This window comes from Phacochoerus africanus, chromosome 10 (assembly GCF_016906955.1).
Source record: "Phacochoerus africanus isolate WHEZ1 chromosome 10, ROS_Pafr_v1, whole genome shotgun sequence".
Classification (NCBI taxonomy): domain Eukaryota; kingdom Metazoa; phylum Chordata; class Mammalia; order Artiodactyla; family Suidae; genus Phacochoerus; species Phacochoerus africanus.
This window is the reverse complement of record NC_062553.1, coordinates 30624240-30650217: the sequence shown is the minus strand read 5'-3', so window position 1 is coordinate 30650217 and position 25978 is coordinate 30624240. Positions and strand designations below refer to the sequence as shown.

At 41.6% G+C, this 25978-nt stretch overlaps 2 protein-coding genes across 3 annotated transcripts in view; one reads left to right on the top strand and one right to left on the bottom strand.

Moving 5' to 3' along the window:
- Positions 1-7: 7 nt before the first annotated feature.
- Positions 8-5467, top strand: RPL9 (ribosomal protein L9). Of its 2 annotated transcripts, none has more exons than XM_047798465.1 (8): positions 8-51; positions 501-547; positions 638-753; positions 1730-1825; positions 3429-3561; positions 4643-4723; positions 4978-5092; positions 5375-5467. In XM_047798465.1, exons 2-7 carry the CDS (start codon positions 502-504, stop codon positions 5082-5084), a joined length of 579 nt encoding a protein of 192 aa, XP_047654421.1. In that variant the 5' UTR covers positions 8-51; position 501; the 3' UTR covers positions 5085-5092; positions 5375-5467. The 2 variants fall into 2 exon arrangements, with proteins under 2 accessions (XP_047654421.1, XP_047654422.1); XM_047798466.1 differs by lacking the exon at positions 8-51 and adding an exon at positions 94-117.
- Positions 5468-10445: 4978 nt separating this feature from the next.
- Positions 10446-25978, bottom strand: part of KLB (klotho beta) — a 35502-nt gene continuing 19969 nt past the window's right edge. The window contains 4 exon segments of the mRNA XM_047798463.1: positions 10446-11255; positions 13501-14644; positions 19728-19996; positions 22729-23239. Of these exon segments, the coding sequence (XP_047654419.1) occupies positions 10867-11255; positions 13501-14644; positions 19728-19996; positions 22729-23239 (2313 nt within the window). The 3' untranslated portion in view covers positions 10446-10866.

The window sequence follows — 25978 nt, the reverse complement described above, 5'->3', positions numbered from 1 at the left end:
ACAAAAGCGTGATGACGAAAGACGCTCTCTCTTTGCCGCATCTACTGCGAGGTAAGGTGGATTCTGTATTCGGTGGGCCTTGGGAATCTGAAGGCATCGGCTTTGGGAAAGCCAGAGGTGCGGGTGTGGCCTTCGGGAACCGTGTCTTGTTTGTCTCCCTGCGCGGCGAGCGTCATATGAGTCTGGCGGCGATGGGGTTCGAGCCTTGTCTTGGGCTTTTAGGCCTACTGCCGCCCTTCAGCCTTGCCGGGATGGCGCCGACTTGATAGGACTTCCCAGAGGTGCGCTGACCGGGAGTTCGCCCGCTGGGTTTTTAATAACTGTTTAGGAGCTGCTCCTTCCAAGCCAAGGCGCAGCTGGGGCCGTTCCCGGGACTAGTCCTCTGTATCCTCCCCGAGATTTTTGCCTGCTGGTCTCTGGTAGGAGTGGAGTTATGTGCAAGGTAGTTCGGCCCAAAACAAGTCCTGTGCGACCTTCTTACCCAAGTGTTTGTGTTTCAGAATGAAGACCATTCTCAGCAATCAGACTGTCGACATCCCAGAAAATGGTAGGAGACTTGGTGCTTGCTTTTTTCATATGTTCTTACTGCGTGCATTCTAATTGGTTTCGATGCCTCACGAGTATATTTCTTTCATAGTCGACATCACACTAAAAGGACGCACAGTCATTGTGAAGGGCCCCAGAGGCACTCTGAGGAGGGACTTCAACCACATCAATGTAGAACTCAGTCTCCTTGGAAAGAAAAAGAAGAGGGTGAGTTTTGTTTAATCACCTCAGTTGTTTGTTTGGAAGGTTGTAATTTAAGAATAATCAAGTTGTTTTAAAAACTACAGAATTGAGCAGCAACATGGATGGAATAGAGACTCCTACCAAGTGTGGTTCGTTAGAGAAAGACATACCATTTGATGGATAATTTTTTCTCTGGAATCTAACAGCACCAAAGAATATACCTACAGAAAAGAAACTCTTGGACTTGGGGAACAGACTAGTGGTTCTAGTCTGTTCTAGTCTAGGCGGAGGGAGTGGGATGGACTGGGAGTTTGGGGTTAGTAGATGCAAACTATTGCATTTGGAGTGGATAAGCAATGAGATACTGCTGTACAGCATAGGGAACTACAGTCACTTGTGATGGAACATGATGGAGGATAATGTGAGAAAAAGAATGAATATTTATATGTATGAATGAGTGACTTTAAAGCAGAAGTTGATGGAATGTTGTAAGTCAACCATAATAGAAGAAATAAAAACTTTTGAAAAATTACGGAATTGAGGTTCACTGTTTTATAATTTAGTGTCCAAAATTGTAACTAGTTTTTTTTGTTGTCGGTGCTTTAGTGAAATTGGAAAACCAAACTAAACTCAGTACTGGCAATATTTATTAAATAGCAGGCCTTAATACTGTTAGAAATTGGGTTTATTTTTCTTGATTGTTTTGTAAGGATCATAGTGGTGCAGCAAGAGTTCTTTTGAACCTGGTATTTTAGCTTTCCAGAAGTGAAGTTTGATGCAACTTGTACAAAACTTTCTGGGTTGTTCCTCTGTGAAAGTGTATACTTCTAATGTATAGTAACAAAAACCGTTAATTGCTGAGGGCTTTGTGGTTGCTTTTTTTTTTTTTTGTAATTAGGACAAATACTAGAATCTAGAGTAATTACTGTGGATAAATGGACTTTCTTTCAAGGCTACTTAATACTGGAAAGAATTTTCTGAAGTTTTTGTTCTGTTACAGCTCCGGGTTGACAAATGGTGGGGAAATAGAAAGGAACTGGCAACTGTTCGCACCATCTGTAGTCATGTACAGAATATGATCAAGGGTGTTACACTGGTAAGCAGATTAATCAGACTTCTTGTCTTAGAAGGGGGAGGTTTGTCAGCTATCCTTTATGTATGCAACATAAATGTCTATTGCAGAAAATACTTTGTGCGAGTAACTTATACTTGCATATAACTTAGCAAGGTGATCTTGGCAAATGTGTTAGGTATTCCTGGGTCTTATGATAAAGGGAGATACGTAAGTCTAGACCAGATGGTCTTGATAATACACTGATTATATATATATTTGTTTTACACGAAAGGTAACATTCATAATTTCAGGGTTTTTTTTAATAGAAAATGTTAACACATAGGATAGGCTTTTGGTTTCTTGTCTTATGCCTCTCACCACCAGGGTATCTTGTGGGAATTAGGGAAAGATTAAGTCTTATTTCTGAGCTTTCAGTCTTTAAGGTAAAGTTGATTCTAGATATTTGCTGGAGTGTTTCTGTTTGTATAAAAACTCAGCCTTTCTAGAGCGCAATCTGATAGTGGCACCCTCTACGCAACTCCATTATAAGCCTATCAGGCCATGTCTCCCCTTGTGTTTCCAGTCTTAAGTTCTTTGTTTCTGGGGGGGGGGGGGGCGGCGGCAGTGGTGTCTTGATATTCTCAATTCTGGCCCTCTGGCATACCATAGTAATTCAGTATGTTAGCCTAATGCTCAAGATGAAGGGCTTTAGAGTTATGCTTTAATAGGAGGCTAGCATTGTTCACCACGGGCAAAGGAGGTAGTGAAATATATGCTTCCTTAAGGAGCTTTGCAGTCCATTGAGGAGACAGAAACAAGTGTATTTAAAATTGTTCTGAGGGAGTTCCCTTTGTGGTTCAGCAGTTACAGACCCAACTAGTGTCCGTGAGGATGTGGGTTCTATCTCTGGCCTTGCTCAGTGGGTTAAGGATCTGGCGTTGCTGTGGCTGTGGTGTAGGCTGGCAGGTGCAGCCATAAAAAGCAAAAAATAAATAAAATTGCTGTAAAGCTTTGGTGTGGGTGATAGTTTAAAAAAATGACAATGATGGGAGTTCCTGTCGTGGCTCAGTGGTTAACCATGAGGTTGTGGGTTCCATCCCTGACCTTGCTCAGTGGGTTAAGGATCTGGCATTGCCAAGAGCTGTGGTGTAGGTTGCAGACTCGGCTCAGATCTCGTGTTGCTGTGGCTCTGGCATAGACCGGCAGCTACAGCTCCAATTAGACCCCTAGCCTGGGAACCTCCATATGCCGTGGGAGCGGCCCTAGAAAAAGCAAAAAAGACCAAAAAAAAAGACAACAAATGCTATGTGGAAGAGAAATCAAAGTTTAATAATGTGTATGCAACGGAGAGAACCAGGGAAACTGAGTGCTGAAATGGCTGATCCCTTACCTTAAATAAGATCTTCAGCTAATGATAAAAAGTGGGGAGGTTACTGTGAATAGCACAGGTGCAGAGTTAACTCTCCATTGGTAATTTCCAGGTATTTGCTTGTCTTTGTCCAGGTGCAGGGAGGCAGACAACCTAGCAGATATAAATGTTTTCTACAAAAGGGCTTTCTACTTGTTTTTCAGGAAAAAAACTAGATATATTTTCAAATTTCTCAGTGTTGTTGATAGTTTTGTTTTTTGGTTTTTTTTTTTAAAGGGCTTCCGTTACAAGATGAGGTCTGTGTATGCTCACTTCCCCATCAACGTCGTTATTCAGGAGAATGGTTCTCTTGTTGAAATCCGAAATTTTTTGGGTGAAAAATATATCCGCAGGGTTCGGATGAGGCCAGGTATGTTCAGAAATTTTCTTTCTACTTGTGAAAGCTGGTGTTTGGGTTAGCTATAAATAAAATTAGATTTATTTTAGAATAACGCATTTTGATTGTGGCTTTATATCATTTGTACCAGTTGTGATTTCTGAAGGCTTAGTTATTGGTGATTTGCAGGCCATGGTAGCTGTGTTTTTGTTTTGCAAACTGAAATCCTAAAAAAGGACCATTTGAATAGTAGTTAATAACATAGATTTCTTAGGTTCAAATCTCAGCTCTCACTGTCAGCTTTGGGCAAGTTACCTCTATGTAGCTCACTTTACTCTGTAAAAATTGGGGACATTTCATGATTAAATGACTTTAAAAATTGAAATGCTCTTAAAGTAGTTCTTGTCTGATACATAGCTAATACTGAAGCATTGGAAAATTTAGAAACTTGGTGCTCTCATTGCTTCTGATTCTGTTGGAGTAGGAAGAAGAATCTTAGTACCAACCAATTAATGGCTCTACAAGAATATTACATAGTAGCTATGGTCAGCAATGTTTGATGGGAACATTTATGTAAAAGATAGCTTTGAGGGCTACCAAATATACGGTAGAAGTAAGACTGGAAACAAAACTTGGTTCAGCTAAATGGTACTATTTAAATCCTAGTACCATCTTCTGATGCTCTTTAATTGAGTCAGAGTCTGATCAGTCTGGGATAGAAATAAAAGATTTTGGCTCAGACAAGTCAGAGTCTTTTATAAAATAAAAAATTATCTTAGAGTTCCCATCCTGGCTCAGTGGTTAACAAATCTGACTAGGAACCATGAGGTTGCGGGTTTGATCCCTGGCCTCGCTCAGTGGGTTAAGGATCCGGCATTGCCGTGAGCTGTGGTGTAGGTCGCAGACTTGGCTCTGATCCCAAGTTGCTAGCCTGGGAACCTCCATATGCCACGGGTGTGGCCCTGGTGGTGGGGGGGGAGGCCAAAAAAAAAAATTCTCTTTGGTGTGTGGAATTTTAAAAGAAATAAATTGCTACTTATTTTAAATTATTTAAATTAAATGTTTTACAAATTTGGTTTTGTGTTGACACTGCACATGTATTCTTCCCATTTAGGGGTTGCTTGTTCAGTATCTCAAGCCCAGAAAGATGAGCTGATTTTAGAAGGAAATGACATTGAACTTGTATCAAATTCAGGTTTGTGTACCTAATTATGCCTTCAAAATCTTATCTGACTCTTGTAGTTGAATACATGGTATATGTTCCTTTGTTGACCTTTGCTAAATTGTGTGAATTTTCATAAACTATCCCAAAGATGCTTGGGTTTCAAGTGTAATATAATAAATATAAATGTATTTGTATTATAAATGTAAATATACTTAAATGTAATAAAATACTTAAGATGAGTTTGGCTGATAAAATAATTGCCCTTTTTTTTTTCATTCTTGTAGCTGCTTTGATTCAGCAAGCCACAACTGTTAAGAACAAGGATATCAGAAAATTTTTGGATGGTATCTATGTTTCTGAAAAAGGAACAGTTCAGCAGGCTGATGAGTAAGATTTGAGGTAGGTTCTTATAGTGTCTATAAAAGTTTTATTATTGCTTTAGTTGGGGGGGTCTTAATTTACTGAGAGACATAAACTAGAGTTGTATTAATGGCAGAAAGTGGAGAGCTGGCATTCTAGAATGGAGTAATAACTTTGGCAGAATGAGAGATAGAATTGGCACATTTTTACTGTGAACCAGTAAACTGTAGTTTTACAGTATGTTTTAGATTATTCAGAGTGGAACTTTTCTGGGCAAGGATATCGATGCAGATTTACAGACATTTTCATTTCTTTTTACAGTTGTCCCGGCTACAGAAACAACAAGATGCCAGATGATTCTTCACATTCATTTGTGATGTTTTACGATACAATAAAAAGTCTATTGACTTAGAATTTTTTCTTGAACTGATTATCCTCCAATTTTTTGGCCAGTAAGCAATTAGGTAAATTATAGTGTGCTGAGAATGATAACAGGGAATAGGAGTGTTTTCTAGTAAGACTTAATGAAGTGGCTTGAATGAATATTAAGGATATTTCAGACAAGAGGCATGTGGGTACCAGTGATAGGCAACACTTTAGCTGTTCATTATTGGATGTAGAACTTTGGGAGATACCCTGAGGGTATGTATAGTTTTGCAGAGGCATGAATTTGAATGTTCGTGAGGCAAGTGTTTTAGTTAAACAGCATTTTGAAAGAGCACCCAAGATGTGATAGAGCCTTAGAAGATGGAGTTAATTTGTATTCCTAAAAAGCATAGTTGTAGTCCAAGATTCTCTGTCTTAATCCTACTTGAGCTGTTTACTCATATCTGATATCTTAAAAACCCAATTCGCTTTCTATAATTTTTTTATGCCTCATACTTTAGATATTGCTATCATACTAGACTGTCTTAATAGGGTTGCCCCCAAACCTCTTCCTGCAGTTTTCCTCACTTGATGGAAGCTCCAACCAAAGGCAAAACCACAATTCAACTTGATTTCTCTCTGTGTCCAGTCCATCAGAAAAATCTGGACTCTGCATTCGAAGTGAGGTATGTTCAAGGACTAAGAAGAAAAAATAAAATCAACCATTTGAAACAGAATGGATCTTACTAAGATCTTGATTTACACAAATGAAATTAACTTTATATGGAGTTTTGATGATAATGGTTAAAATTTTAAAGAAGGATGAAATCGTAAATAAAGATTTTGCTTTGAATATTAGAGGTGAGGTTTAGAGTAGGCATTGGATGGAGTTGGATTTTGTTGTGTTTTTGTTTTTTTAGGGCCGCACCTGAGGCATATGGAGGTTCCCAGGTTAGGAGTCGAATTGGAGCTACATCTCCTGGCCTCCACCACAGCCACGGCAACCCAGGATCTAAGCCGCCTCTGTGACTTACACCACAGCTTACAGCAACACCAGATCCCCAACCCACAGAGCAAGGCGAGGGAGTGAACCAACATCGTAGTATAATAGTAGGATTCATTTCCACTGCACCACAACAGGAACTCCCTGGATGGAGTTCTAAGTCTGGGTTTTCAATATATTGGTATTTGTTGAAGCTGAGCAATGGGGATTCATTTCTACTTGCATGATATTTTGAAATTTTTCCTAATTAAGGAAAACTAATTCACCTGGTTTAGTGTGATAGCCTTTTTAACTGGTCTCCTTTGCTGCACCTTCACCCCTCTCTTCTCAGCAGTAGTCAAGAGTGCATTTTTCAGGAGTTCCCCTCATGGCTCAGTGGGTTAAGGATCCCAAGTTGCTGTGGCTGTGGTGTAGGCCAGCAGTGGTATCTCTGATTAGACCCCTAGCCTGGGAACCTCCATATACTGCAGGTTCAGCCCTAAAAAGACAAGAGACCAAAAAAAAAAAAAATGCATTTTTCAGACTCCCTCTTAACCTTGCTGACCTACACTGACTGAACTGATCTGTTCCTCACTCCCACTGCCTTAAAGCCTTCAAGTTGTTTGCTTGTTGGCAGTGTAGTGTTTCCCTTTGGAGTGACAGCTTACCTTCAAGTGTTGGATGTTTTCAGTAAAGCCTCCCTTGACCACTGTACTGAGCTTACTCTTCTTGCCCACCCTAACATTCCCCTGCCCTGTTCCACTTGTCTTTGTCCATTGTATTTTATAATGTAATGTTTATTTTACTTTGTATATTGGTTGTATGCTTTTTTCCTGTTAGACCTGGGATATTCCAGGTAACTGGAACAATGTCTGGCACACCACCATTCCTTGAGTGAATGGTGCTCAGACTGCCAGGGAAGTTCAAGTTACAGAGACTCAATAACAGCAATGGGCCTAGAAAGATGTTTTGGAAGATATATATGACAGCGTTTCAAAGTGAACCTGGAGGTTAAGGAAGAAACTTCCAAGTGGTGATATTATGAAGGAATAGAGAAGTTATTATTGAAGAGTGTTGGTATATGAGCAATAGCAGCTGCTGTGGGAGTAAATATTTCTCCAGTAGTGAAGTGGATTGGTATGAGACCTCCATAGGATAACTGTTGGAGGCTAGTTGTAGCTAAGGAGTGATTTCCATTTGATAACTTGAATGTGGTAAATGAAATTCTGGTTCTCCCCAGGGAAGACTTTCATATTTTCTGTGTCTGCTATCAACATAGGTGTTGAGATCTAAAAGTCTATAGGAGTCCACATTTTATAATGAGGAAACAAAATGAATAAGTTAGCCATTTGGCACATAGTTTGGGAGGGTAGGGGAGGCAATGTTAGGACAGCAAGACCCAGTTAACACCAAAGCCTTTCACATTCCACAGTTCCTGAAATTGACCAGATTGTTGGTTGAATATAAATAATCAGCATAAGCCAGTTTATTTGGAATAAATTACATTGAGAATTAAACATGTAGTCACAATGTCCTGACCTCATTTCCCCGAGGCTCTTCAAACACCATGATTACGATATCAGACTTAGTGAAAGACAGCAATAGTATTGGATTGTAATATTGAATACATGGAATGTAGCAATGTACAAAGTAACACAAGTTACACTGATTTTTTTTCTTCCAAGTCTCAGAAGAGCTTAAAATTCTTGTACTGTCAAAAGCTAGTTGATCTTTTATGATTTGCAAAAAGGTAATCAATAGTAGGTCATGAGCCAGATTACATACTTCTGTAGAGATTCTTGTATGATAATTGTTTAAAAACTAGTAAAACAATTCCCAAGTGACAAAAAGAAAAGTTAGTAAGCATTGGCTTAAGGACTTTACTATTGGGAAGAATACAACTGACTAGTTACTGTAACTGTACAGCCTTAAATATTAAGATTTCCTTGCAAAACATAACAAAAACTGCAGTACAGTGGGGATAAGGAGAATAGAAAAACACAACAAAATCTTACTATTTGAATTTGGCCAGCTGAATAGACTGACTTTCCGTCACTTTCATATTTGCTTGAATTGACCAGTTGTGTTAGAATACCTTCAATCTTGAAAACGTAATGCTATTGATAGTATCAATAGGAATCTCAGTTGTGTTTGACTCCGTCTAAATTCCAGGAGAGGGTGGACAGTGGATGATTATTTAAATATTAACTCATCTAAAGAATGGTATACACAGGTTTACACTCAGGTTTCCTTTTTTCTTTGTCTTTTTGTCTATTCTAGGGCTGCACCTGTGGCATATGGAGGTTCCCAGGTTAGGGGTCTAATCGGAGCTGTAGCTTGCTGGCCTACACTACAGCTCATGGCAATGCTGGATCCTTAACCCACTGAGTAAGGCCAGGGATCAAACCCGCAACCTCATGGTTCCTAGTCAGATTCGTTAACCACTGAGCCATGACAGGAACTCCTATATTCAGGTTTTCTTCAGCATTTAGAATACACCAAATGAATCTTGAGCACAGAATTAAAAACTGCAGGAATTCCTGGCATGGCTCAGGGGAAACAAATCTGACTAGTATCCATGAGGATGCAGGTTCAGTCACTGACCTCAATGGGTTAAGGATCTGGTGTTGCCATGTGCTATGGTGTAGGTCGCAGGCATGGCTCGGATCTGATGCTGTGGTGTTGGCCAGCAGCTACAGTTCGATTGGACCTCTAGCCAGGGAACTTCTATAGGCAGTGGGTGCGGCCCTAAAAAGCCAAAAAAAAGCAAACAGATTTAAGATTTACTTAATCCCTGCTTCAAAAGTCTCAGTGTAAGAAATTTTCAGCGTGTTTGGGTCAACACTGCATTGTCCAGTCAGGAGGTCCACGTACAGTTGCATCTTAGGTTCCTACTTTCATGTGGTGTCAGCACTACAGGGCAGAGAACAAGTCTTAAGGGATAAATGCCCCTTTGGCAACTTCATTGTAAAAAACACTCCATCTCAACAGAATATTTGGCTAATAAGTATGTCTGGTCACCTCATAGAATTCAGGTGAGGAATGTCATTTAGTCCTCTGATCTTAAGATGAGTTATGGAAATGTTACTTTTTAAAAATCGTGATTAGAGGACCTCAAAGAATTACATGTTTTATAAATGGTTATTTTTAATTTCTATTGAGAAAAACTAAGGGATTGATACGCCTTGGTCTATACCGTAACTGGCTGTAGACAAGCACTATCTACCTTGTCTCTCTTTCCATTTGATAACTACCCTGACCAAAGGGGAAAGCACCTTGTTAGAAGTAACAATTTGGAGTTCCTGCGGTGGCTTACCAGTAACGAACCTGACATCTTTGAGGACCCAGGTTCAGTGGATTGAGGATCCAGCATTGCCTTGAGCTGTGCAGATCATAGATGTGGCTCGGATCTGGTGTAGCTGTGGCATAGGCTGGAGACTACAGCTCCAATTTGACCTCTAGCCTAGGCACCTCCATGTGCTGTGGGTGCTGCCCTAAAAAGACCAGAAAAAAAAGTGACAATTTGGAGTTCCCGTCGTGGCGCGCAGTGGTTAATGAATCCAACTAGGAATCATGAGGTTGCGGGTTCGGTCCCTGCCTTGCTCAGTGGGTTAAGGATCCGGCATTGCCGTGAGCTGTGTAGGTTGCAGACGTGGCTCGGACCCCACGTTGCTGTGGCTCTGGCGTAGGCCGACGGCTACAGCTCTGATTCAACCCCTAGCCTGGGAACCTCCATATGCCGCTGGAGCGGCTCAAGAAAAGGCAAAAAGACAAAAAAAGGAAAAAAATGACAATTTGTTATTGACTATCCAGTTTTAAGAGTTTAAATTTAAGGAGTTCCATCGTGCCTCAGTGGTTAACAAATCCAATTAGGAACCATGAGGTTTTGGGTTCGATCCCTGGACTCAGTGAGTTACAGATCCAGCGTTGCTGTGCGCTGTGGTGTAGGTCAAAGATGCAGCAGCTCAGATCCCGAGTGGCTGTGGCTGTGGTGTAGACTAGCAGCTACGGCTCTGATTTGACCCCTAGCCTGGGAATCTCCATATGCATCAGGTGCAGCCCTAGAAAAAGACAAAAAAAGAAATTTAAAGCCTCATTTAAATCTCTGCTAGAGTGTATTAACAAAGTTGCGCCTTTTTTCAAAATTTCTTTTATCATAAGTAGCTATTGGTATTTATAGAAAAAACTGGAGAAGAATGATAGGAAACAGCTCATCAAACTCATGAAACAATGTCTCAGATAATCCTCTTACTGTCTAGGTGACATCTTCAGATCCAAGAACCCAAGTCACTCAGGTCACACCTAGGGGAAAATTTGAACCATAGAGCAGAGACAGTGATTGTCATTGCCTTGGCTGTCACTATTATTTCAAATTGTCTTTTTTCTATAGTACAAGTATAGAAACTTATAGTTACCAGTATATAGAACTGGAGTGAATTTTATTCTATCATACAGACATAGCAATTTAGCTTATAACTCTCTTGTGGCCTTTCTTTAATGGTATATGTTGTAAGTTCTTAGCTTTCCAAAATTTTCTTCTCTTTCGCTTATGAAAAATGGTAATTGATAGAAGTAGAAGCAGGGTGGAGAAGAAACAGCATCCAAAGAATATCAGTGGTTTCTTCTGCACAAGAAATAAGCAGACAATACACTCTGTGTTTCTCTGAGTCTGACTGCATTGAGGACTACCATTCTCAGAAGGGAAGCCATTGTTGCTGATCAGTTTGTTGTAAAACTGGATTGAGGATTTAGCTTTGAAATCAGATGTGAAGAATCCAAATCTGGGTCTAGATTTTTCCTCAGTCAGTTTGAATATGTAATAGCCTTTGATTTTGACTTTATCAAGCAGGTGTGCTGGAAAATATCAGAAATGAACATTAATCACAAATGAACTATAAAAATATATCTTTGAATAAGAATTTAGTTTTCATTGAAACAGTCTAAAACTCATGCCCATGAAATGTGATTTTCATTAAAGATTTTTTTGACATTTTGTGACTGACCTCTTAAGGTGAAAATATGTATGTTAAAATTTGAAGTAAAACCTCTATAATACAAAAACACCTGGAAAAAAAGCAAATTTAAGAATTGGAGCCAGGGAGTTCCCTGGTGGCTCAGTGCGTTAAGGATGCAGTGTTGTCACTGCTGTGCTATGGGTTTGGTCCCAAATGTATGACCCCCCCCCCAAAAAAAATTGGAACCATGAAGTTCAAAAGATTTACTGTCACTTTTGTTCATAGTGTCAAAAGCAAAAAAATAAAAAGCTTGTCTTATTTGGCCCGATTTCCAAATCTCAGGTGTGCCCTGGGTGCTCCCCAATAACCACACTTGGTTTCTCCAGCCACTCCTGTTCTCCTACTTTTTCACACTTCTCCATCCTCAAACTTTATAGTGCCTCCTCTGTCATCCTTCCTTTTGAAGTGATGACTTTCCTTCCTACTTCTGTTGAAAAACTAAAGCTCTCAGGGGAACTTCAGTCCCCTACCATCACCATCTACTGGCATCTGCATTTATATTATACACTAAGTTTATTCTCTCTGCCTACTATAGGACGTTGCTGCATTGTTCTGTTTTTCATTCACTACCGGACATAGTTTCTGGTATCTTAATAAGCAAAGACAGCAACTTCCCTTGATCGTACATCCTCGTTATTTTTTACAGTATTGACTCCTGTTCAGTCTTAAACTGGTTTCTCATCTCTGACTGAATATGAAGTACACTAGAGCTCAGCCCTCTATGCTTGCTCTCGTAAGTAGTCTCATCCCACCTCATTGTTTTAAAATACATCCATTTGCTCTTTTTTTTTTTTGCCTTTTTAGAACTATATATGGAGGTTCCCAGGCTAGGGAGCTGTAGCTGCTGGCCTACGCCAGAGCAACAGCAATGTGGGATCCAAGCCACATCTGCGACCTACACCACAGGTCACAGCAACTCTGGGTCCTTAACACCCTGAGCAAGGCCAGGGATCGAACCCGCAACCTCATGGTTCCTGGTTGGATTCATTTCCGCTGCACCAGGATGGGAACTCTGAGTCCATTTGTTCTTGATTCCTAAATTTGTATCTCAGCCCCAGACTTCTCTGAGCCTTGAGACTCATATATCTATTAGTCTACTTGACATCTCTAATTGGATAGCTAAGAGACATCTCAGACTTACGCAACACCAAACAGCGCATATCCAAAGACCTGTTTCTACCAGTTTTCCCCCAACCTAAGTGGCCATTTGTCCTTTAAGTTACTTAAGCCAAAATGTTGAAGTCATCTTTCACTCTTCTCTCACATCCACAAGCCTGTTGACTGCCTTCAAAGTACATCCAGAACTAATGGCAACGCCAGATCCTTAACACCCTGAGGGAGGCTAGGAATTGAACTCATGGTTCTGAGTCAGATTCGTTTTAGCTGTGCCACTACGGGAACTCCCCACCTCCACTCTTAATAACCCAGTCCGGTCCACCATTATCTCTTAACCTAGACCAGTGCAACTCTGCTTGCTCCAATTCTTGCTCCTTTACAGTGTGTTCACAAAAGAGCACCCAGAGTAATTCCTTTAAAGTTAGATCATGAACCCGTCTGTTTAAAACCTAGAATCTTCCTGTCTCGCTCAGATTAAGAGCCACAGACATTCCTTACAATGGGCCACTAAGCTAAGCAAGATTGTCTCTTGCCTGTGATTTAATCTATTATCTTCCTCCTTGCTCATTCTCTAACCATTCTGACCCCTTTCCTGGCCCTCAAATAGGCCAGGCATGCTCCCACTTTAGCATTTTTGCGTTTGTTCTCACCTGAAACAAACACTTTTAGGTAACTGCTGGTTTGTTGCATCACTTTTCTAGACTTTTGAAGCCTAACCACTCTCTTTAGAATTGGAAGCATTCTCCTATCCATCCCAAGACATCCCCTTCCCTGCTCTTTTTTCTCCACAGGCCCTTTCTCCTCTGACATGCTATATGTCAGGTATTTTAAAAATATTTTTCTGTACTCGCCAAATTTTCCATAATGAGCTGACATTGTCACTAATGTATCTGTTCTCCTCATTCCTTTGTTCATAGTAGCAGGGAATGTCCTACTTCACTGTATCCGAAATGGCCCCCGAACCTCACCTTTCAAAGCCTCCTGAATGTACTTCTCTAAGTAGTACTTTCGGAGTTCATCATTTTCCAGAGACTGGTCGTCGATGCCACTGGCCGTGATGTAAACATCCACGTCTCCGTAGTTTCTCCGGATCCATCTCAGCACCTTGCGCTCTCCCCAGGGCACCACGGCCAGGCGAGTGGGGGAGCTCAGGCAGGTAATGTCCTGCAGAAACTGGATGTCCCTGTCTGTGCTGTAGCTGCTGCCGTTCTGGCGCTCGTGCATCACAAACCTGGTGGTGAAGTGGTTCAGGGCGTAGAAGTCAGCAGTGCCCTTGACCAACCTCCTCTCCTCCTCAGTGAACTGTGGCAACGTGGAGCTCGAGAGCCCTTGCCTGTTCTTGAAGGCAATGTACTCCCTCATGGCCAACGGGTAGTCGCCGCTCTTGAAGACAGGTTCTGCGAACCAGGCGATTTCGAACTGGAGGAAACGCTCTGCCGCCTTCCAGTGCGAGTCGGCGTAGGGATTGGCGGGCTCAGCCCAGTCCGAGTGCAGAGACAGCGACAGGGCCCCGCGCTGCGCAGGCCTGTACTGACGGTCGTAGAGGTGCCAGGCCAGTGCGTGGGCGATCAGCAGGTGATGGGCTGCCCAGTAGGTGTCGTTACTGGAGCGCTCGTAGATGTCACTCAGCCGATTGGGCTCATTGATGGTGATCCAGAGCTTCACCAGGTCCCCCAGCTCCCGGAAGCACAGGTCGGCGTAGTCTTGGAAGGCCTTGGCCGTGGACCGGTTCAGCCACCCCCCGCTGTGCAGCAGCGGCTCCGGGAGGCCTAGATGGGCATGGGTCGGATAGTACAGTGTGACCATTGAGGAGATGTTGAGCTTCAACCCCTCACTGACCACGCACCTGTAGTACCTCAGAGCCTGTCGATTAACCATGGACAGGTTGCCAGTAGGAAGGATTGAGGGCCAGTCCAGAGCAAACCTGTAGTGAGTGACCTTCATTTTTGCCAACATCTCAAGCTGTCTTTTGACCCCGACCAAATCCGTGCATTGAGCAGGCCGTGTTTTTAGCCTCACTCCTTCCACTCGGTGCAACAGTCTATTGCCGGTCACATTCCACACATACAGGTGAGGATCGCTGTACTGTGGGGAGGAAGCCACCGACTCGGGCTGTGAAAAACAAGCACATTCATGTAAAGCACACCCCAGCAGATGGACTCTTGGCATATACATCCTCTAGGAGGAAGAAGAGCCTGATCTTATTTTGACCATAGAAAAAATAAATGATGTACACATCCTACACAACAACCTGTGTCTTGCTGCTGCTCTGGTAATGTCAGAGAAAAAGGCCTGATGAGTTATCCTCCCTTGTAGCACTTGACATTTCCTAGGGAAACCAGAGAAGGTAAGGAAGCAACCACACCCAGGGCTTGGCTTGGAAAACAAGTTGTCTTTCAGAAAACATGGAAAGGCTGTTTTCCAGTTCTCGTATCCTAAAAACCCAGGTAATGTAGTAGGGGTCTCATGTGATTCTATTTAAATGCATCAGGAAATTGGTTTGGTACTCTGTTAAATCACAAAAGATGGACCTTTCAAACCCTGCCATAAATTGAAGCCAAGGTTAATATTCCAATTGTAGAGGATTACACTGAGATCAACATGGGATTAGACAAAGCTGGTTGATTCCAGCCACAGCTCCTAAAAGAAGCCAGTGGAATGGGGTAGGGAGTGACTCCTTGCATTTGCTGCATGCAGCTCTCTCTCTCTCTCTTTTTTTTTTTCTTCTTTGCCACTCCCATGGCATGTATAAGTTCCAGGCCAGGGATCAAACCCGCATCACAGTAGTGGCCTGAACTACAGCAGTGGTGATGTCAGATCCTTAACTTGCTGCACTGTCAGGGAACTAACTCCTGAAAGCATCTCTCTAATACCTCCTATTTGAAAAGTCCAAGTGATATCACACATGCATCATTCTGTTCTCTCTCACCCATATGTCTGAGAACATAGCATGTATCCATCCAAAGGGAGAATACTGAACACCCTCCTCACACAAGATACTTGGGTTATGAGAGCCCAGAGGAGAGGAGTGTAAACCGCCCCCCGTCCCCCAGAAATTCCAAAGTTGATTCTTGGTTCTGATGGTGTCCCATTCCTTGCCTCTAACAGGGAGAGAGCCCTGGACTCCCATTTTGGTTCTGCTCCTTTAAGATGCAGGCTTGGCAACTCTGTATAGTGACAGAACAAACTTACCCACCTCACAGGTGTGCTGTGAGGAATCACTGACTCTGGGCAACTGCTCTGTCAACTCTAAAGCACTCTACAAACAAGGTACTTATGACTTGGTTTTAGTTTTCCTGCAATAATTGCCTGCTTGGCCCTGGAGTCTAAATTAAAACAGAAAAGAGCTTAAGAAAAACATTTCCAAATTCAAAATTAATAAGAGAAAGTAAAAGTTCTGTACTTGTTTTAAAGTATTTTCATGACTGAATTTAAATGCATCTAGAATAAATGGTAATTAACCTTTGGTAAATATTTTCCCTCTAATTGTTTTCTCGTGTGTCATCTTTCACAGTCTAATTACAAAATCATATCACTGCCCACTTGCCATCTGCCAACCGGTTCTCTAGAACATTAAACTGAGAAAACATTGATCATGTGAGCATGAAGTTAAATCTCTATATAATTATTTGAGTAAAATCCTCCTAGCCTACATGGCCAGTTTCAATGTTTTGAAACCTCAGAGTGTCATGGTATTAAAAGGTATTTACAAAGGGCAATCTTGCCATAAGGTAAGCACATCAAATGAAAATCTGTTACTTTTAAAAACCTCCAGAAAGCATTAGTCTTAGCAAGTGGGTGTGATTAATCTGCTAAGAGAAATAGTTAAAATGACACACCCTGACCTCAACCCTGGCTCCCAGAGCTTGGTTTTAATGTTCTTTTTCCCACTAAAAGGATCCTGGGCTTCTTGGAGAAATGGCTTTTTCCGGGTCTGGGACAGGAAAAGAATGAAGTGATCCTGGTACATCTTGTGCCAGAAAAATAAGAAAGTTCTTAAAAACTGGAAGGGAAATGTCAAAAAAAAGACGCAGGAGCAACTGAAAGAGTCCCATTGGCCAAATTTGAGATAATTTGAGCATCAAAAGGTCTAACAAAACAATGACAGCGATGAATTATAACACTGAATTTTAAAGAATTCACCTAATAAATATAGAAGGAATAATATAATTAGAAATTCACCGTTTTGCAGTCTACAAAGTAATTCAGTCAAGGTTCATGCATCAATGTTAAGACCATTGGTTGAGTGTTGTTGGGGAGCAAGATATTTATACAAAGTATCACCATCAGATTAAGTCTTAATTACAAATGGAAAAGGTACCTTGCAGTCAAGATATCTGGCAAATGCCACCTTAACCAAGAAATCTGGTTACTACTACTTCCACTAGTGTATTCAGTCATGAAACAAACCAACATCATGTGCCTTGTGTGTGTTGTGTATTTCCCAATACATGAATGATCATGTGAATAAACATCATCTATGTAGTGTTATTTCCAGAAATTGTTGAATCTAACAAAGAAACATAGAAATCCGTGAAACAGTCTACAAGCAATTGCCTTGGACTCTTCAAAAATGTCAGTACCGTGAGATTAGGGGAATTTCTCTGAATTAAAGGGGCTAAAGATACACGAAAATCAATATGTGTTCCTTGTTTGTGACTTAAATTTTTTTTTAATCTATAAAGGATGTATTTGAAACATTAAGAAAATTTTAATATGGATTGTGTATTAGATGCTATTGAGTGAATATTAAATTTTCTGCTATGATAATAGTACAATGAGATAGGAGAATGTCCTTGTTCTTAGACACATACTAAAATATTTTGGGGTAAAGTGTAATGATGTCAGCAACTTTTTAATGGTTCGTAAAAGAGGGTGAGACAGAGATAAAGCAAACATGGCAACCTGTTAACAATTGGCCATTAAGCTAAAGGGAATATGGGTGTTTGTTGTACCAGTTTGAAATGTTTCAAAACAAAATGTTAGAGAAGAAAAGAATGTTGGAGGAGAAAAAGGTTGGGGGAGATTAAGATGTGTGGGCAGGTGTAATAATGTTTTTAAAGTGTTAACTTTTATTTTGTCAGTTTTCTGATAGAGGACACCTTGTTTTTTGCCTCCCCATCATTTATTCATACATCCTCTGGCTGATTTTTCAGAAAGCACCCTAATTTTTCTTAGCAAACCATTCGTCTTCCCTCTTGAGTTCAAGTTCCAGTTCAAAGGAAGCTGACTCCTTCATGTGCTCCAGGTGTGAACATGAACACAGACCTGGTTGATCACAGAATTACTTTCCCCTGACCCACATGATAAGCTCTTGAAGTAAGGTCCTCACAAGGAGCAGACATTCACAGTGTCAATCACTGGGGAACAGATGGGTCTTCAGATAATGCAGGAACTTGCAAGTTGGGTCATGTACAGGCAGGAACGCCTCCCTCTTCTGGGATCTCTCTTTGCTGGGTCTGGAACTTTGGAAAATATAAACCTACTTGGAGGGAAAAGATGGCCTGCCTGTGCCATGTGGAGGAGGAGATAGACACTTAGGTTTTAATTATTAATTAATGGATCTTTCCTCATCTACAAGGGGTCTTTAAGGGCTCACCTGGCTCTAAAAGTCGACCTTATTCACTCACTGTGTTGAGCACCTGCCATGTGCTCCAGTAAGGCATACAGCAGGTGGAAAAGCCTCAAAACATCTCCACTATCTTGCAGAGAAAGTTCACATTCTAGTAGGTGAAGATATGTGATCAATAAGTAAAACATGTAAACTGGTGACCAGGGGCTGGGGCATGGGGGTGGGGTGCCAATGGGGAGATACTGGTCAAAGGGTACAAACTTCCAGTTATATGATTAACGTGTTCTGGAGTCTGTGTTGTATAGCATGGTGACTCTCTAGCTATAATATTGTATTGTACACTTGAAAGTTGCAAAGAGAGTAGATCTTAACATTTCTCACCACAAAAAAGAAATGGGAATTGCATGAGATAGCATGGAAGTGATAGCAAATGCCATAGTGGCAGTAATTATGCAATATATAAACATATAAAATCAATATGTTATATATCATAAACTTACACAATGTTGTATGTCAATATATCTCAATAAAGCTAGAGGGCCAAAAAAGAAAAATGTGTCAAGTAGGTAGTATGTTAGATGGTGATGAATGCTGTATAGGACAAAAAGCAGGACGGGGGAATGAGCGGTGATAGTGATGGGGTTATGCTTTTTTTTTTTTTTTGTCTTTTTAGGGCCGCACCCAAGGCATATGGAGGTTCCCAGGCTAGGGGGTTGAATTAGAGCTACAGCTGCTGCCCTACACCACAACCACAGCAATGTGGGATCAGAGCCGCATCTGTGACCTACACCACAGCTCACAGCAACACTGGATCCTTAACCCACTGAGCAAAGCCAGGGATCCAACCCGCACCCTCATGGATAGATACTAGTTGGGTTCATTAACCACTGAGCCACGAGGGGAACTCCATGGTTATGCTTTTTGGGATGGAGGGAAGCCTTATTTAAAAAATTTGTGCATGTGAATCTGCTTATTTTTCTTTCATTTTTAAAAAGTTTTATCAATTTACAATGTTATGTTAATTTCTGCTAAGAGAAGCTTTCTTGAGAAGGTAACGGAGGCCCCATGGGGGTACAGAATCTTGGTAAGGCAAATGACCCAAATTCATCAAGTGACAGGAATCACTTAAAGAACCACTACAATTTGCTTTTGGCAAAACAAAAATCTATAAATTTTTTTCCCTATAATTTTGACACTACAACAAATGTCTCTCTCACAACAATGACTGTAAATTCTCCCTAGACTGTATGCTCCTCAGGGCAGTATGAATTCTGGCACATGAAAGATTCTCAGTATGCCTGAATTCTTCCCTCACTCTTCCTTCCTCTTTCCCCAGCTTCCTCTCATAACCTCCAAGTAATCATGGCATTCGATATTGTCTGACAGCTCTTAGGTGTCATTTTTTTGTTCTTTTTTTGGCCAAGCCCACAGCATGCAGAAGTTCCCAGGCCAAGGATGGAACCTCAGCCACAGCAGCCCCCCAAGCCACTTCAATGATAACACTGGATCCTTAACCCCCTGCACCACAAGGGCGCTCTGGCCTAGATGTCATAGAGCAAAAGGAAATAAAATATTGTGTACTATTTGCCCCACTTTATAGTTAAGTCGTAAGTGGCTGCTTACCTTAAGGACAGATTCAGTGACACCCCAGGAGAAATCACAGGGAAACTGACCCTGCACATCTGGTGTGGACTCTTTTAAAGTGAAACCATTTTCTTGTATGATCTGTTTATAGTAACGTGCTGAAGACTTGGGCTTTCTTTCTTTATGTTTACTATTAAAATCCACATAAAACAATCCCCGGCGAGTGGTGTAAACATCCTGCCATTCAAAGCCATCCAGGAGGGACCAGGCTGTGTATCCAAACACTTGTATTTCATCAAACTTTATTGCTGCGCAGGAAGAAAAAAACAGAAATGTTCAGAAGCCTAAATGGTTTGGTCCATGTTTATGACTTCACTAACAGCATGCTGGGGCAGTGTATTGTGAAACCAACTTTTTTCCAATTTGCAGGCCCATTTTATCAATAGAGAATTCATGGTTCTTTTTTTTTCTTTTTTCTTTTTTTCCTGCTCCCCCAGCATGCAGAAGTTCCCTGGCCAGGGATTGAACCCACACCACAGCAGTGACCTGAGCCACAGCAATGACAACACCAGACCCCTATCCCGCTGAACCACCAGGGAACTCCAGAAAATGCATGTTTATATTTGAAAAGTGGCAGTTATTTTCATCTAGAATGGTTCTCCCAAGTGAATAGCATAGTTAAAGGGCCAAGTTTTAAGTATTCCTGAGGCTTAGTGTGCAAAATCTGTGTCAGAGGGCACAGTAAGTTCCAGAACCCTTTGGGACCAAAGCAGATGCCTGCTCATGGCCAAGAGTTTCTCAATTCAAGCTTAGGTTGGTTCCCATTTCTGTGAAATGATCCTTCAGGGACCGAAACATCAGCTTTGCGAATGAATATATGTGAATGTAGATTGAAGGAGGAGAAAGAGGCGCAGTGATGCAAGAGAATAAGAACTGACTGGGTTGAGGGGCAGGAGGTGAGAAGGCTTGCTCTCCTACACTCCTGGGACAGTGCTATTGGGCAAGTTTCTTGACCTCAGTTTCCTCATTTGTCAATAGAAAAGACTGGAAACGATGATCGCTTGGGACCATTTTACCTTTAAAACTGACTCAATAACTTTCAGGAATTAGGTAAAATGAAATATGCAATAAACACAACAAATACCCCAATCGATCATCAACTGTTTTTCTTTTCTTAAAAACTTTCATCTTTCTCATGGAAAATGTCTCATTTCTGCCCTTTTGGCGTTTTCATAACTGACATTCTTTTCCCAAAAGGTGGAAAATTGATGTCAAGAGATTCTGGTGCGATAGATACATTTCAACAGGTCCTGATTCTAGTCCCTTTGAGGTTGTAAGGTCCTGAGGAGAGGTGGGATCATAACGCCTGGGGAATACACCCCTTCTGCCAGAGTACATGGTATTTGGCCCAGGCCTCTGCTCTGGAGGGCCCCTGTGTGCATGGCTGGCCTGGCTGTGTCCCTTGTGCTCCTCCTGCAGGTTTGAGCAGCAGGGTCTGCTGTCCCTGAGGACCCTCGCTGAACACTCTCTCCTAGAGAACCTGGAGTTTTTCTCCAAGCTTGTGACGTCTAAAGAGAGCTACAGAGCTGTAGAAAGAGTCACCGATCATTCCTTTATATGTGGGTGAAACAGAGCTCAACTCTATAGGGGACAGAGCCATCACAATTGTCCTCTGCTCCATCATTTCAATCAGCCACCTGCAGATGTCACTACTTGAGTAATGGAAAAAGGAATGAGGGGAAGAGCAGGTGTTAGAGAAATATTCGGGAACAATAGAAATTGCTCAGCTTTGCCATTCATGGCTCATTCTTTGTCTTCAGAATTTTTCATTGTTGAGTCATGTAGTAGAGTAAAAGGAGCCCAATCAAGAAAAGCTTTCCACGGAGTTCCCATCGTGGCTCAGTGGTTAATGAATCCAACTAGGAACCATGAGGTTGTGGGTTTGATCCCTGGCCTTGCTCAGTGAGTTAAGGATCCAGCGTTGCTGTGAGCTGTGGTGTAGGTCGCAGATGCGACTCGGATCCCGTGTTGCTGTGGCTCTGGCATAGGCTGGTGACTACAGCTCTGATTAGACCCCTAGCCTGGGAACCTCCATGTGCTGTGGGAGCGGCCCTAGAAAAAAAAAGCTTTCAGCATCTTAGGCTAAAGTACTACTGTTAGAAAACTTTGGACATGTCTCCTTTAGCATTAAGTCCTTTTTATTTTTTATTTTATTTTATTTTTTTCTTTTTACCACTGCATCTGCAGCATATGGAAGTTCCCCAGGTGGAGGTTGAATTGGAACTGCAGCTGAAGCCTACACCACAGCCACAGTGACTTGGGATCCAAACCCCATCTGCAACCTATGTAGCAGCTTGCAGCAATGCTGGATCCTTAAACCACTGAGTGAGTCCTGGAATCAAACTGCATCCTCACAGAGACAATGCTGGGCCCTTAACCTGCTGAACCACAACAAAAACTCCCTTTTTATTTTTTATTTATTTATTTTTGGGCTGCAGTCACCATGTGTGGAAGTTCCTGGGCCAGGGATTGAACCTGCTCCACAGCAACAAGCAGAGCCACTGCAGTGACAAAGCTGTGCATGGGAACTCCCATTGTTCCTTTATAAAGGAATGAAACAGCATCTTGTTGCCAATCAAGGCTGTATTTATAGTCTAAAATGATTTTGCTTTCAAATTCTTACTTAAAAAGGGCACGAGAGGGAGTTCTTGCTGTGGTGCTGTTGCGTAAATGTTCTGGTTTGTCTCTGTGGAAGCACCAGTTTGACCTCTGGCCTGGCACAGTAGGTTAAGGATCCGGCGTTGCAGCTCTGGCTCAGATTTGACCCCTGGCCTGGTAACTTCTGTGTACCTTGAGGGGCGGGGCCTGGCTGAAAAAGAATAAATAAATGGGACATGAATGTAACATAAAAAATTCTGTCAACATTGGACCATAGAAAAGTCCAACAATAACACTAATCATATATTCAAAGGTGACTTTAAATATCCTAGAGCATAAATATTCAAATCGATCTTTTCAATGGAGCTAACAAGCAACCAACCTTGAAGAACCTGGTTGAGGAAGTTCTTCATCATGTAGATGGCTGTGGTATCTTCAGTTTTCACGTGACTGTCTGTGAACCAGCCATTCTCTGTAATCAAGATTCGGGGATTGCCATATTCCAGCTTAATCCAGTTCAGCACTTCTCTTAAATTGAGTGACACATTTTGTCCCATTTTGGCCATGGTGTTGTGGGGCTTGAAATTGTTGGGTCCGAAGGAAAAGGCAAAGAAGTCTGCTGTTCCCCTCACCTCATTCTTCTCCGCATCAGAGAACTGGGGTAGAACGGAGAGCAACTTCTTTTTCATCACCTCTGGATAGTCACCATCCCCATGGATCGGGCTGGCAAACCACCCAAGCACAGAAACCATGGACTGTTGGCACTTGAGTATATCCATTGTATTTTCTGATCTGTTTGGTTCAATCCAATGGGATCCCAGCGTGATCGATAACCAACCCTTCTGATGTGGGCGGAAATTTCTGTTGTAGTTATGCCAAACTTTTGAATGAGCCTAATAAAAGAAAATATTACTAATTTTTATTATCCTTACTCATAGGGTTGTGACTTGGCTGGCAGAAGGTCTTTTCATGGATGAATTAATGAAGCATAGGGTGATGCGGGGGGGAAAGCTGCCAGGGAACCCTGATAGCCTAAAAGTCCGCTCTTCATTCACTTTCCCTGGGCTTCAACCTAAAGCCTCCCTTACAGCATCACCCAGGGGCAGGTAGAGAGCCCTGGTCCAAGCTCCGTCTCACTTCTCCTCTCCCTGGCTCCCTTCCAGGCCCTCTTGGGGCTGGGTTACAGGTGAGACACGACGTGGATTATAGGATTTCTTTGTCTACATAAAAAGACTCAGGGCAGTGATCTTTCATTGTTCTACAGAGTCTTCTTTCGGCTCTACCTTAGAAGTCCAGGATAATACAGTCTTGAAATTCTGTAAATGGATAATAATAGCGCTCAACTCCTAGGCTTGTTGTAAGGATTGAATGAATTAATGCACTTTAGAACAGTGTCTGGGACAGAGAAACCTCTATTTAAGTCTTAGCTATTGTTACTGTTAGTATAAAAAGGGTGAGGCATGATACAAACAAAAAAACCAGTGGAAATAGTGTGGGTTTTGGCATCAGCACATATGGGTTTGAAGCTGAGGTACTGAGTGGCCTTAGACAAGTCACTTAATCTTTCTGAAATCTCTCAGTATCCTCAGCCATAAAATGAAGTTAAAAATAATAATACTCTTTGTAAAGTTGTTGTTAGATGTAGGGCTGTTTTATATGTTAAATACGTAGCGTAGACTAGAGCACCTGGGAGCTACTACTTAAAGATGGATGTTATTACGTTGGTCCTCCTGGAGTTCACATTTCCAGTTGAGTGGACCTAAAATAGAGCCTCATCATCAGTTTCCAGTCTATTCAATAGGTACATACTGAGCACTTATTCAATGCCTGTCTTGCTCCTCCCCTGAGAGCCTAAAACAATTGGTGCAGGGGCTTGCTTTCAGGAGCCAATAATCTTAATGAGAAAATGAGACTGAAATGTGTGAAAGAGAAACATAAAATTGCATAAAAAAGGGATTCAATTTAAAAAATAATTAAAAGCCTGAGGTATGGTTCGGTAAAGAACCATGAGCGGCATCAGGAGGGCAAACATTAAGGACTCTAGGCCAGTTGAATGTCCAAGGTCTCTTTCCTGTCCCAGCCAGCCAGAAGGCCCTCCTGTATCTCTGTCCACCTTTCTTCCTCTTCCCATTTGACTTGCTTGCCTCTTGGTGTCTCTTCCCAGCTCTGCCAGTTTCTCTTCTATCTGGGTGTTTCTGAAACATGTGCACAAATCCTTACTATTCGTAACCCATGAAGTCTGCTTTCAGTCTTGTTCCTTAGCTTTTCTCTTGCTCATTGGAGATGATTTACATTGGACTGAAGTAACCAGAAATGACTTTTTTGTAGGTCAAAGCCAATAAAATATGAGCAATGGCTCATACCTAATAGATCCGGTGGACATTAAAAGTGTTTCACAGGGAGTTCCCATTGTGGCTCAGTGGTAACGAATCTGACTAGGATCCATGAAGATGTGGGTTCGATTTCCTGGTCTCACTCAGTGGGTTAAGGGTCCAACGTTGCTATGAGTTGTGGTGGAAGTCACAGATGTGGCTTGGATCTGATGATGCTGTGGCTGTAGTGTAGGCCAGCAACTGTAGCTCTGATTCGATCCCAAGCCTGGGAACTTCCATAGGCTGCATGTGCAGCTATAAATAAAGCAAAAAAAAAAAAAAGTTTCATAAATTCTGTTAGGGTGGGGAAAGATAGACTTAATGTGAGGGATGAGGATTCCAAAACTGGTATCTCCTTGTTTTATGTAAGAATAGCTAATTTTAAATAATTCTGTGAAAGATTTTCCAAAGTAAATGTCTCAGGTATTACTTCTATCTACCTGTTCTTACTCAGCTTTCATTGGAAGATCCTGGAGCCATTTAACACCCAAATATTCCTAAGGACCCTTAAGAATGCTCTTCTCAGAGAAATGTTCAGGCTGTAGCCTTCTTGCCTGCCTCCAATCTGAGTTTCCAGCTTTTGGAAGGAACCTCAGGGCAGCATGGGTTAGACTCCACCTTAAATGATATCAGCCGCTCCTTCTGGGCTTTTCTGGGGCTGGAATCACAACAGAAAGTCTTAACTGCTTTTTTCCTGATTTGAAATGAAAGCAATCATGCATTACTAGAATTCAAGGGGGGACCTTCTTTGCTTTATTCTAATCGGTCACTTAATCCCTTGGTAGCCTCAGCACTTTCATCCATAAAAGCTCAGTGATCAGCACTTCCCTTCAGGACAGGTGTGCAGCTCTGATGTATAAACTGTAAAGCACTAAACACATGTAAGATTCTGAGCCATAAACTACAAACTGTCTTGCAAAGATGATGCCATCATTAACTAAAGGGGGAAAGAGATATCAGTGTATTAAACCAGTGTTGATAGCAATTAACCTGTTCTAACAGAGAAAATAAAAAAAGAGGGAAGAGTTTTTTTTTTTTTTAATAGATGTTCTGTGACATATTTCAGTGATTATATGAAAGGTGACCTAAACTGTGATAAAATCTTGGTTACATCAGCACTTTCATAAGAAATAGGACAGTTTAGAAGACGACAGACATGTACCTTTGTAAAAGCTTTCCAAGCAAGTTTTCTAGAGATTTCTTTCTCTCTCTCTATATATATGTATATCAATATATCTCAACACATGCCTATGCATGTAT